Source organism: Poecilia formosa, unplaced genomic scaffold, assembly GCF_000485575.1.
Source record: "Poecilia formosa unplaced genomic scaffold, Poecilia_formosa-5.1.2 Scaffold21, whole genome shotgun sequence".
NCBI lineage: Eukaryota > Metazoa > Chordata > Actinopteri > Cyprinodontiformes > Poeciliidae > Poecilia > Poecilia formosa.
The window spans coordinates 1,764,463-1,776,488 of NW_006799960.1; the positions used below are offsets into that span (position 1 = coordinate 1,764,463).

The window sequence follows — 12,026 nt, forward strand, 5'->3', positions numbered from 1 at the left end:
CTCATGGTGGCCCCCTTGCTCCACCATTATGACCAGAAACTTCCTGTGAGTCAGCCAGTCGGCAGCCCAGCTCCTCCTGACAGGACATACGTTCACATGGGAAGTCGCGGGTCTCACACATACGGCAAGTAATCTTGCGGTTGTGCATTTGTGTGTGCCTACGTGTTTACCTTCACAACCCATGAAATGGAAGCCTACTGGAAGCCCTGTGAGATTACACACCTGTGTGATGTCTGAACGAGCGTCTGTCTGCAGACAAAACCCCCTGGGGGGACACCTGCTGCAGGCATCATTTTCACCAGACTCCCTACAGCAGATCAGGTGTGAATTGCTGTCTTTCTCGTATTCGCCACGGCTCTCCTTCTGCCGTCAGACCTCCACTTCTCCAAAAATAACCTGAGCGCATGAGTTAGGGTCTCAGCCTCGCTGTTCTCCGCATCCTGATCTGTATAGCATATTAAAATGTTATTCCGTGATCTAAAACATACCTTGAGTGTCGCCTTGATTATTTTCTCAGGACTTTCTTGCTGTAAGGCAACAGTGCTATCAATTGTTCAACCATGCATGACCAAACATCACTCCAAAAAGATGTAAAATCACCCAACTATCAGGAAAAATTAAATGTTTTGTTTTTTTACTCTGAAATATTTCCAGGCTCCACATGTGGCTCACTTTTGAGCAGATCTTTAGTTGTAAATAAGTTGAAAACCAGACACCATTTACCTCCCATGACACAATAATGCACTTCTCATGAAAGCCTGATTAAAAAGCATTACATACAGAAAATTTTGATTCATATAAGTGCTTGGGTCAACAAATTATCATGAAAATGTACAGTTTTTCAGCAACTTAAAAAAAGGGGAAACATACAATGTAGATTTTTCATAGTCAGTGGTATATTTCAATCATTTCTGCTTATCTCCTGAGATGAGACACAAAAACTATGACAGATGTAGTTGACGTCCTGGATACATCTGTGTGTGGTGCTCTAACGGACCATTTATTTTATTTCATTATTATTTGAGAATGGGAAGGTTAAAATGACATATATAAACTCGTAAAATAGATATTTGTGTTATGTTTCAATTTTATGAGAACATGAGCTTTGAGTTTCCAGTGGCTGCAGCCAAAATCCTCTAAAGTGTCATAAATAAATAGATAAATATATCTATTTATGCTTAGTGAGTCTATATGGGAGTTTCCCTTCATAGCTTTTAAAAAAAATAAAGAAATTAAATATATTGAAATATACCTGTGATGAAAACTTCTTTTTCCACAAAACTCAAAGGGAAATACATTGTCACATGTTTTAACTTCCAAATATTTTATAAACAACAAATAAATCACATTATTATGATTATGATTATGATTATTATTATTATTGTTATTATTATTATTATTATTATTATTATTATTATTATTATTATTATTATCACAACTTTGGAAACCACAACATTCTCTTGAATTGATTTTTATTTTTACACCTTTATATCCTCATTATAAAGTCATTACTAACAGTCTGGTCTCGCTGAGAAGCAGCAGTCCTGCTCACCTCCCTCTGCCCACCCTGGACATTTTGAGCCGTGACGTATTTACTTACGGGAGGACGTGATTTTTCACACAGGTGCTTCATCTGCTTGCCAGTGCGACTATTTGGGGAAGATAAGCTGCGCCTCCTCACTCCTGAGCCGTTTCATGTTTCTTCCTTCAGCATCCTCGCTGGTTGACGTGCAGTTTTAGTCTGTGCAGCCAAAAAGAAGAAGAAGAAGAAGAGGAAGAAGAAGAAGAAGAAGAAGAAGAAGAAGAAGAAGAAGAAGAAGAAGAAGAAGAAGAAGAAGAGAAGAAGAAAAAAGGAAACAAATTGCTACTTCTGCCTGCGAGTTTGTGAATAATTCTTGAGGTTTTTAGGGCACCTTTTCCAAAGCAAAGAGATATTAGACAGACGAGGGCTGAAAAAGATGCTTTATTGTTCTAAACAAATAGTTCAGTCCTTGTTCTTTGGATGCCTGGCTTTTCTTGCTGTGACCTCTGTTGTGAACGCAGAAGGTAAGATAATATTTTAAACTTTTGTTGCTAATGGAGTCACGTTTTTGAGACTTTTAAAGGTAGTTTTCAAAACGTCGTTTTAGGTGCGTGTCAAGAAAAAAATTAAAGCGATAAGAAATAGTGAAGCAACAAAGCGTCCGTTTTTGCGCCTTGGTAGTTTGGTACACTGTAAAACACAAACCGTTGGGATAACAACAGTGACAAAAAAAATGATCCAAGACATTAAAAAGGGAATCACTCAATACATTGCGGTGAAATTGCATAAATGTAACCCAAAAGGACCTCCAAGTTATTTCATTTAGCAAACTTCAAAATGACAGAACAGGTTAAATTATAACTAGTTATAAAGATATAACTAGCTGTTTTCTCTTTTGCAGTAGAATCATAATTAAGAACCATTGTTTCTTTTATGATGTAGTCTTGTGGTAAAAATGAACAGAAAAGAAAGCTTGGTTTCTACTTAATGTAAGAAATATGACTGAAATAATAATTATAATAAAGCTTTTAAAATATATTCTAAGAAGGTGGCATAGTCAATTTTTAAAAATGTGTCTGTGAAAGCTCAGTTAGCTAGCAGGTTAGAACTCTCACTAAACTAGGTAAAGCTTAAGTTTTTGATCCACTCACCTTTCTTAACCAACAATCCATACAACTTTTGCTTGGCTAATTTGTTTGTAATGCAATCCATGCATAATGTGAAAAATGTTTCCTCTGTTACAGACACCCTCAATAAATATGCAATGCACTTTTCAAGTAGTAATTTTATTTTTTTTTAAGCTAAAAAAACAACCTGGCTCTCCAATAAAATATGGCTGCCCTTCATGTTAAATCATGGATTAAATGTGACAACCATATTTTTGGCAAAGTTTTTCTGATTACCAAATCTGAAGAATTAACAAAAACACTTTTTAAAAAAAAAAACTAAAAATAGGATGTACATTAAAATGGGATAGATTTAATTTGGAAACTATATTTTTGCTAAGTCAGGTTATCCTTCTCTGATATAAAAATTTGTTCGATAATCTGAAATATCTAAGTTTCACAAATAGCTGAAAATATAAAACTCTATAAATTCAACAACAGCCATTTTATTGCTAAAATATCTTCTTTTAGGCATATTGACGTTTCTGTAGGCTTTTCTCTGGTTTTCTCGTCTCATTCAACCTTTTGTTATGTTTAATTACAGCAGTGGTCATTTGAAAATCCCACAATATGTATTTTTTGCAAAAAAAACAAACAAACAAAAAAAAAACATTCCGAGTCTGTTGCTTTGCATGCTGGCAAGTTGAAGGGGATGTGATGTTAATTATGAAAGGGGAAAAAAACAATTAGATTGGAGCTCGTCTTCTCTTGTCATATAGAAGTGATGTTGTACTTCAGCAAGCTCTTTAACACGTTATATCACGTTTGCCTCTGTTTTATTACATATATAAACATTGGTAGCAACATGGAGGAAACCATTATCTATGATTGGTTTTCCAAATTTTTTCCTAAGATATTACTAACATTGAGAACTGAGCACACATATTAGTTAGGCATAGCATTAACTTTGTCACGTGTTTTATTTTTGGTTTATTTGTCTGTTTTATTAGAACACAAATCAGCCCTGTTCAGACAAATTACATAGCAATACTTTCACTAAATGGAGTCTACTGTTTCTCAGCTGAATAAATTTCATTTAGTGTGTTCTCCCAGTTACCATCTGTGACTACCTTTTATTAACAACAGAAAGTAATCACATAAATCAAATAAAGATGGTCAAAAGGCCTCAATTGATTTGAGCCAACCATTTAGTATTAGCAGAGTAATAACACTGCAAAACAGCTCAGACTACACAAGTTTCAATAAGTAGAAGGATTTATCTAGATGTTTTCTTAATGAATATTTGAATTCTGTGCAGAAACAATCTTGAACTCCATCCCAGGATGTCAGAAAACTTTCTGACCCGTGGCGTCGTCTCTCTGCAGGTCGTGTGTTTGTTTTAGACCCGAGCAGCTTGCAGGGCTTCGGGGAACCAGAGCAGGCGTGTGCCTCGCAAAATGCCCGCTTGGCGTCAGTGGAAGAGCTCCGTCAAGCCGTGCTGGAGTGCTTCTTCTCTCACTGCACCCGCGGGTGGCTCTACGGAGGCACGGTGGGGTAAGAAAATAAGCATTTGCCTTCCCGCCTTTGAGGAGATAAGCGGGGAGATTTCTGGAGACGATCAAAGCTCCCACAAGTGTGTGCGCGCCGCCTGTATGTGTGACAGAGGTTACAGGAACGGATGAAAGAGGAAAGGAAGCGGAGGGAGCGCTGTCTGTTTTAGCAAGTGTGGGAAGATACGAGAGTGACACATTTCAGGGAGGAGAGAAAAAGCAGGGAGCAAAAGACGGAGAAAGGCTCCTCTGTCTCCTCCTGAGGGATGAGGGAATTCTGAGCCGGGGTGTCATGTCGACAACTGCCTCCATTTACGCCCCACGTCTCCACAGCAACGTGAGATGCTGCTTTCATCCCCCTCCCCCTACCCCAAGAGACAGAAACAGATGCACGTTTGATTTAGGAGGGAGACAGGTACTTAGGTGGGAAGAGGAGATCCAAACTCTTACAGTAGGTTTTGGGTTATTTGGTTCAAATGTAGAGAAAAGTGACAAAACTCACGTAGAAAAATGGAAGCAATCATGATGTTTCACTACAGCGGTGACAGACATGATGCTCACCATGTCGAATATCATAAATGATCTGCTATTAAAAGATGTTTTCTGGGCGGTTGAATCTCATTTATTAGAGCCATCAAAAGTTAGAGTTTTGCGCAAAGATGTTTATTTTATTCATCTATTTTCCTTCAAGGTTAGATTTACACATTTTTGTGAGTTAGTTAAACGATCGCTGCTCTTGAGTTGTTTTAGATTTTTCTTTGTCTTCCTAACTTTTTCTATCAATGGTGTGAACTTTCTTTCTTTTTTTTTTCTCCTCGGTTCCATCACTATTATCCTACAGTCTTCACTGAAACATTGTCAGAGGTTTTTTCTGGTGTGTTGCTATAAACAAATACCATCCAGCCTAACTCCCATACATTAACATCGTCTTCTTACTTGTCCGTCACTGCAGGTCACTGCTGTGTGTTGCTCCTACAACACTATATTTCATACATACAGATGTAGACAATTTGGTTTCACATGTAGCATAAAGGTAATAGTTTGACAAATAGCTCTTCTTTTATGTGACAAATGTTACTTTCTTTAACAGATGCTCTACAGGTTTATAGGTCAAGGTTTTACCAGCTTGTGTTTTTCTTTTCTGCATCTTTTCTCTGTTTTATGTCACCTAATGCTGATGAAACAAGAGTCATGAATTACACTGCTTCTCCAAACACATTTTTCCAAATCATTTGATTAGTTCAGTTGTACTCAGACTCATATATGTCAATAGCAACACCTGCTTCCTTAAACAGAATGCAACATCATACTTTTAAGTTTTCATTTTCACGTGTATTCAGCCTGGTAGCCCATGATAGTTGCGGTATTTTCCGGATTATAGAGCGCACCTCTATAGTCCGGAAGCCGCACCCACAAAGTTAAAAAAAAAACAAAAAAAAAAAACAAACAAACAAACAAAAAAAACTCTGGAAACATACATATATAAGCCGCACCAGGCTATAATCCGCTGGTATCTCCACCGCTCTCGGTTTTCCACAAGGACACTAGATGGCATTAATAAACCTCCTATTAAGGACGCAGCCCTCCGTCTCCAATGCCGAACCACGGATTCGTTCACGCTGAGCTTACGAGCAGCGGCTGTCGATCGGTACTGCCAGATCGATAGCCTTCAATTTAAAAGCTGTATCAAATTAACTTCTTCGTGTGGTTTCCATGATGAGTTTGAAAACATTTCTTCTTCGTGCCTGCTGCTAGCATGTGCTTGTTCTAAATGAAAATCAGCGCTTTCTTCTTTGATTTCCAATTTTGACTTCCAATGACTCACTTCCTGCTAAAGCGCCCCCTGGTGGTTGAAGAAAAATCTTTTAAGTTGTACAGAAGCATGATGTATCTAGCATAAAAAATACTTTGTCATTTAATTTATTTTTATTTCTGGATGATGCCTTACATAACTGTGAAAACAACGCATAATTTCCCTTCCTCTTCACAACTATGAATTACTTTGTTATGTCACAAAAAGTCTGAATAAAATCCACTGATGTTTTGGTTCTAATGCATGGAGAGCCATTTCAGTCAAAATTAAATAAATAAATGAATTAATACCTAAATAAATATATGATTTAATGAATAAATACATATGTAAATAAATAAAATAATATACAAATAAATGAATAAATATTCAAAAATTACTTATTTGTAAATAATATACAAATATAATAATAAATAAACAAATAAATAAAAATTAGGTATTTATTGTAAAGGTGATTAAATTAAGTAGCCATTTATTTATAGATTTATTGATTTAATAAATTTTGGCTGGAATAGGCTCTCCATAGTAATGTGACACCATTTTTAAAGGTTTTGTAAAGTGAATACTTCTGATAGTCTGTTGTCGTACCATTTGTGTGTCTGTCTGCAGGACGACAGTTTGTAATGCTGAGGGGAGTTCACTGAAGGCTGTTAACGTGAAGACAGAAAACGCTACAGAGGACACTGCACACCTGAGTGCCTTCTGCATGAAAGACAAAGGTCAGTGGTGTAAATATAATGATACACCAAAACCGTAAGTGAACAGTGGTTCTTTTCAGCTCTCTTTGTGATATTTACTGTGCTTTCTTCTTGGGTGTATGTATTTGTTTTGGTAAACCTTATGAGTGTTTCTGATCAAACTTCAACAATAAAGGAACATAAACATTTCTTAATATGAACAACAATGCAGATACTTTTTGTCTTTAATATTTTTGTACACATTTTTTACAACATAAACTACTTTTTAATTCATCCTTATAATGACCTGAGTGAAATGTAGTGACATTTGTATTACTTTGAAAAGAGTAATCTTTATTTTACATCATCTGTGTCATTTTTTGATGTTGGTAGCTGTGACCTGTGGGGATCCTCCATCGTTCCCCAACGCCCATCTGCAGGATCACTCAGGGTTTGAGATGGGAGACGAGCTGCTGTACACGTGCACACCCGGTTACGTGATGCCCAGCGGTCACTCTGCCTTCAGCCTGCTGTGTGACAGCTGCGGCGAGTGGTACGGGACTGTGCAGATTTGCATTAAAGGTACTTTTTTTTTTTTTACATTTTAGATGTCTTATGAAATGTTTTAAAATATTAAGGAGGAAAACCAAACAAAAAATGTGAAGAAAGGGTTTCATGTTTTGTTTCTTTAAAGTTTTAAGGCGCTTGTATCTTGGCTACAAACTTTCTGATGTGAATTGTGATGAAAATGTCTGCTTTGACTCTTCATAATGTGGCCATGTTAATTTTATATTTAAAAAGTCTGCTGGTTTTACCTTCAACCAGCTCTGAGCAGATGGTTAGTCTGTGGGATCTGTCATGTTTATGGTTTTGGTTTTTAGATGATTTCAGACATGAGGCTTTACAAGATGATTTATGAACGACAAACTTCTTCCAGGTCTGTTGTAGCTGATGTTAGCTCTGCAGGCTCATGCAGACTGTCCAATGTTAACATGAAACATAGAATTTTATACGACGTAGCTCTAAATTTGATTAATGTCTTGTCATTTTATCTTTAGGTGCAACTGAAACCCATGTAGACTATGAAGACAAGTTTGAAGATTCCTATGAAGAAACAGATCATGATCATGACAGTCAAGAAGACATATTCAGAGATACTTCTCAAAAAGGGAAGGGGATTCTGCAGCAGCAAGAAACAAAATTTTGGGTCAATGTAGAAGAGGATGACCAGGATCGCCATGAAGTGCATGATATTGGAGTAAAGGTGATTAATAGCAGTAGAACCTTTGGAGGAACTGTGGATGAAGTAGCAATGAGAGAGGAAGATGCTTTCACGGTCCATCCCAGGTTTGAGCAGGACAGTACCAAGTTGGTCCGGACTGGTGCAGCTCCAGCCACGAAGGAGCCTGTTTCTCTTCTCTCCCAAAAACACATGTTCTGGTTCCCCTCTGAGGCTTTCCAGGAGGATGTACCGCCCATCGCCAGCGACTCAGTCACACAAGCAACACAGAGAGCTTCTGGTGCCCTGTCTGAGGAGAGCAAAGAAAACGAGAGCCAAGAAAAGCTGGAAAGCACCGACTTTGTCGATCGTGACGATCATGACAATCATGACGATCATGACAATCATGACAATCATGACGATCATGATGATGATGAGAACAGAAATAAAGATCAAGATGATAAAATATATGACAGAGATGACAATGATGATCAGGATGACAGCCGCCATGATGACCTGGACATCCATGAAGACGATCGTACCGATGATCACGATAATCAAGATAATCACGATGATCACTATAATCATGATGATCATGATGATCACCATGATCACCATGATCATGATGATCCTGGCAGTCGCCAAGAAGAGGATTTTGATGACAATGTGAAGCAACCGACTCACTACGACAACTCGGACAGACCTGATCGGGACAGAGACGATGATGATCATGATGACCATTATGACATGGGCGAGCACGAAGACGGCAGTGATCGCACCAAAGAATACGATGATGGTGATGCTACATACGACGATCACCCAAGTCAGGAGGATCATGATGATGATCACAAAGACAATGATGGAGAACATCCTGATAATTCAGAACACCATCCAAAAAGTGACGATCATGATGATGGGGAGGAACATTATGATCACGATGAAGACGACATTCACGATGATCGTGAAGACAAAGACGAGGAGAGCTATGACGACCATGATAGCCATGAAGATGATGATCATCACCCACATCTAATCATTTCTGTAGCCAATGAGCGGCGGCCAAACATCACCCAGAGGGAAGCAGGAAGTAAGAGCACTAAAGATAATACTTGGCTTGATGGATATCCTGTTGATCTATTTGACACAGAAAATAGCGATTCCACAAAAGGGCAAATGGGAACCAGTATGGCAAAGACAACAGACAAACCCAACGATGTGGAAGTACGTAAACGGGTTCCTCACTTCAGTTTGTCAGACGGAGATATATCCTTCACTATGGCACCTAAATCTGACCAAGGGAGGGAGAAGAAGAACTGGCCTGGCTCCAGGACTCCAGCTACCTCATCTGACCATTTAGAGCGTTCAAACTCCCCCTCAAACTCCGACACCCTGGATTACGACACACAACAAGTTCCTCCCACCCACTCCTGGCTGGACGACCTCACCAATCACCCTTTCCTCGATCACGGCCCAGCTCCCCCGGTGCATGATGGGAACACGTTTCCTGGAGTGATGGAGGAACACACTGTGGACGATCTGCCAGGTATGATGGGTGAGATGGAAGGAGAGAAGAGGAAGACGATCTGTGTGGGTGAGGACTGTCCGCCTCACCCTCCAAGCTCAACCACCCAAGGGGCGAAGGTGGCCGCCATCATTGTGGCGGTGTGTGCCGTGGCCACCGCGGTCATCATCGGAGTTTGGTGTTTCAGGCGGAAACAACAGAAAAGTTCACTGTACGAGATGAACGGGAAAGGTCAAAACCAGAGCAGACCGGGCCAACAGATAGAGATGCAGCAGAAAGTGTAGGAGTGGAGAACGAGGACGTTAATGAAGAGCAGAGACATTTAAAGATAGAAGAATTAAGATAAACAAGAGGAAGGAACTTCCCTTCATCACGCTAGACACTACTGCAGGTGTGAACACTTTGGGTTTGATAACTAGCTGCATTTCTGCTTCAGTGAAAAAAAGCCTTGCTGAGTTAGCTATAAATATACCCCCATATTATTACTTTAAAACTTCTGCATGTAGCTGGATGCAAACGGGCTGTGCCTAAAACAAAGAGACTAGAAAATACAGGGAAGCTATTCCTCCATGACTATATCAACTGGGACTACCAAATTTAAATGTTTTCATCATTCTAGTGATGCTTGTTTGTATTTCCTTGGGTTTCTGCTGTTTTTTAAACTGTTTTGAATGCCTTGATGCTTTGCTGTAAATCAAGAATGTCAACCCTTGGAATCCATTGTCATAAAAGCTTTAGATCTGTTGAATCTTCAGTACGCCTGATTTACATAAATGCTTTTAACAGGTATCTGCACAACTTGATAATATTCTCCAGTTATTTGAATCAGGTGCATTGTACAGGGTCATGTATATACATAAACCCCAACTAACATGTGGTTAAATCTCTCTTTGCGCCTTGAAGACAAGCTTTTCGTAGCCACCAACAAACTTCTGACCACTCTTTTGGGAGAGTTAATTTAAACTGGCAGGTTTTCTGGCGTGGTGCACCAATTGTCAACAGGATTTAAGACGAGGTTTTGCTTTGCTAACTCTATGCTAACAAGATTTAGCCATTCCAAAACCAGTGTTGATTTACAATGGAGGTCAATGTTTTGTTTGGACAATGTGGTGGGAAAGCAGCGTTTGGTAATCATTTATTCCACAACAAACATCCATCTGACCAAAACTATTACCCTATTTTACTGAACTATTCTTTTTTTTTTTTTTAGTTTAAAATATGCACTTTATTCCATGTTATTTACTTATATAACATGACTGCTATGACCGTGCAGCAAAACATAATCCACCATTCATTTTACTTCATTGCTGGCTCATTGGGTAATGCAAAGTAAGTTACAGTAACGCAGACATGAACGATAATGCAAAAATAATCAAAACAGCACAAAATAAGAGTTGTGCTGGGTCGGCTGGTGAACTTGACCCCAGTTGGCCCCCCAAATGAAACTCTGCTTAGGAACTGCTTTAAAAATGGGCTGGGTCTGATCAGCATCACCGTTCACAGTGAAACCAGTTTTACTTCACCATGAACTGAGAGGCTTTGAGATGACATATGCTGTGAAATGGAGCTACGTAAATAAATTGAATGGAATGGAATGAAATTGAACTTAATTTGATTTTCAGCTGATAAAACAAATGGCCTTGTGCAGAAAGTTTTATCAGGCAAAGTTTGAACTTTTTGGTCCAAATGCAAAGACATGCATTTGGCAGAGTCAACGTAATAACACTCAACCAAGTGTCAAGTACGGTGGAGGCAGCATCATGCCGTGAGGCTTTTCTTTACTGCCAGAAGTACAAAAAGTGATCATGTCACGTTTCCAGGCTGTTGGAGGATGACTTGGAGAGAAACCATGCATGCATGTAAAGTTTTCTGCATGTAAACTTCATGCAGAAAGACCCTAGGGTGGGATTTGAACCCAGTTCTAATGTCCTGCAACACAAATGAGAACATACAATTTTCTGCAAACACTTTTTCCTTCATCCGAGTTCCGCCATGTTTTGATTTAGCCCTTGAAAGAGACGTCAGTGAAGATATTAATTAATTTTTCTACCACTACACAAAAAGAAAACTGTCCCCTCAACACACATGCTCTAAATACAAACTTCCTCTGAAATCTTCCCGGGAGAAGATATGTGGAGACGTGCTCAGTGCAGGCTGGTTGAAAATGACTAAGATTGATTAATTTGGTCAAGTTAGCTAAATGAGCACAACTGTATTTATGTGTGAACTGTGAACGTGGTATTTAGTTGTTTCTCTGTCTACCCTGTGACAAATACCAAATAGATGTACTTTTAAATGTTAACATGTAAACACATTTAAGTACTCAAAGGAGTTTATATACAAATATATCAGTTTTTATAGTTTGGTAAGCAAGTAACATTTGAAACAGACGTTATATATAACTAGTGTAAATGTTGTTAATGAGGTAAGACACTTTGGCATTGTTGTCCATGGCGGTTTCTTGTGTAATTCACTTTAGCTCCATAAAAATGATGTTTAAACTGCTGTTATTTCAGGAATGCCAGAGAAGAAAAGTAGTAGTTGGATCTGGCAGCTCTTTGTTTGCCTGATTTGCTTCCTAAACTTTGGGGAAAGAAATCGAAGAGTTATTTTCCAGACT

The 12,026-nt window shown here is 38.7% G+C and overlaps 1 protein-coding gene across 1 annotated transcript; it reads left to right on the forward strand.

Moving 5' to 3' along the window:
- The first annotated feature begins 1,576 nt into the window (after window positions 1-1,576).
- Window positions 1,577-11,995, forward strand: susd5 (sushi domain containing 5). Its single transcript, XM_007547640.2, has 5 exons — window positions 1,577-2,046; window positions 4,014-4,182; window positions 6,598-6,707; window positions 7,059-7,247; window positions 7,724-11,995. Exons 1-5 carry the CDS (start codon window positions 1,959-1,961, stop codon window positions 9,688-9,690), a joined length of 2,523 nt encoding a protein of 840 aa, XP_007547702.1. The 5' UTR covers window positions 1,577-1,958; the 3' UTR covers window positions 9,691-11,995.
- Window positions 11,996-12,026: the final 31 nt, after the last annotated feature.

Excerpts from the sequence above, each read along its gene's own strand:
- susd5 (XM_007547640.2), top strand. The coding sequence starts at position 1,959 with ATGCTTTATTGTTCTAAACAAATAGTTCAGTCCTTGTTCTTTGGATGC. Across the intron at positions 2,047-4,013 it reads CTCTGTTGTGAACGCAGAAG|GTCGTGTGTTTGTTTTAGAC; the intron begins GTAAGATAATAT and ends GTCTCTCTGCAG. Across the intron at positions 7,248-7,723 it reads TGTGCAGATTTGCATTAAAG|GTGCAACTGAAACCCATGTA; the intron begins GTACTTTTTTTT and ends TTTTATCTTTAG.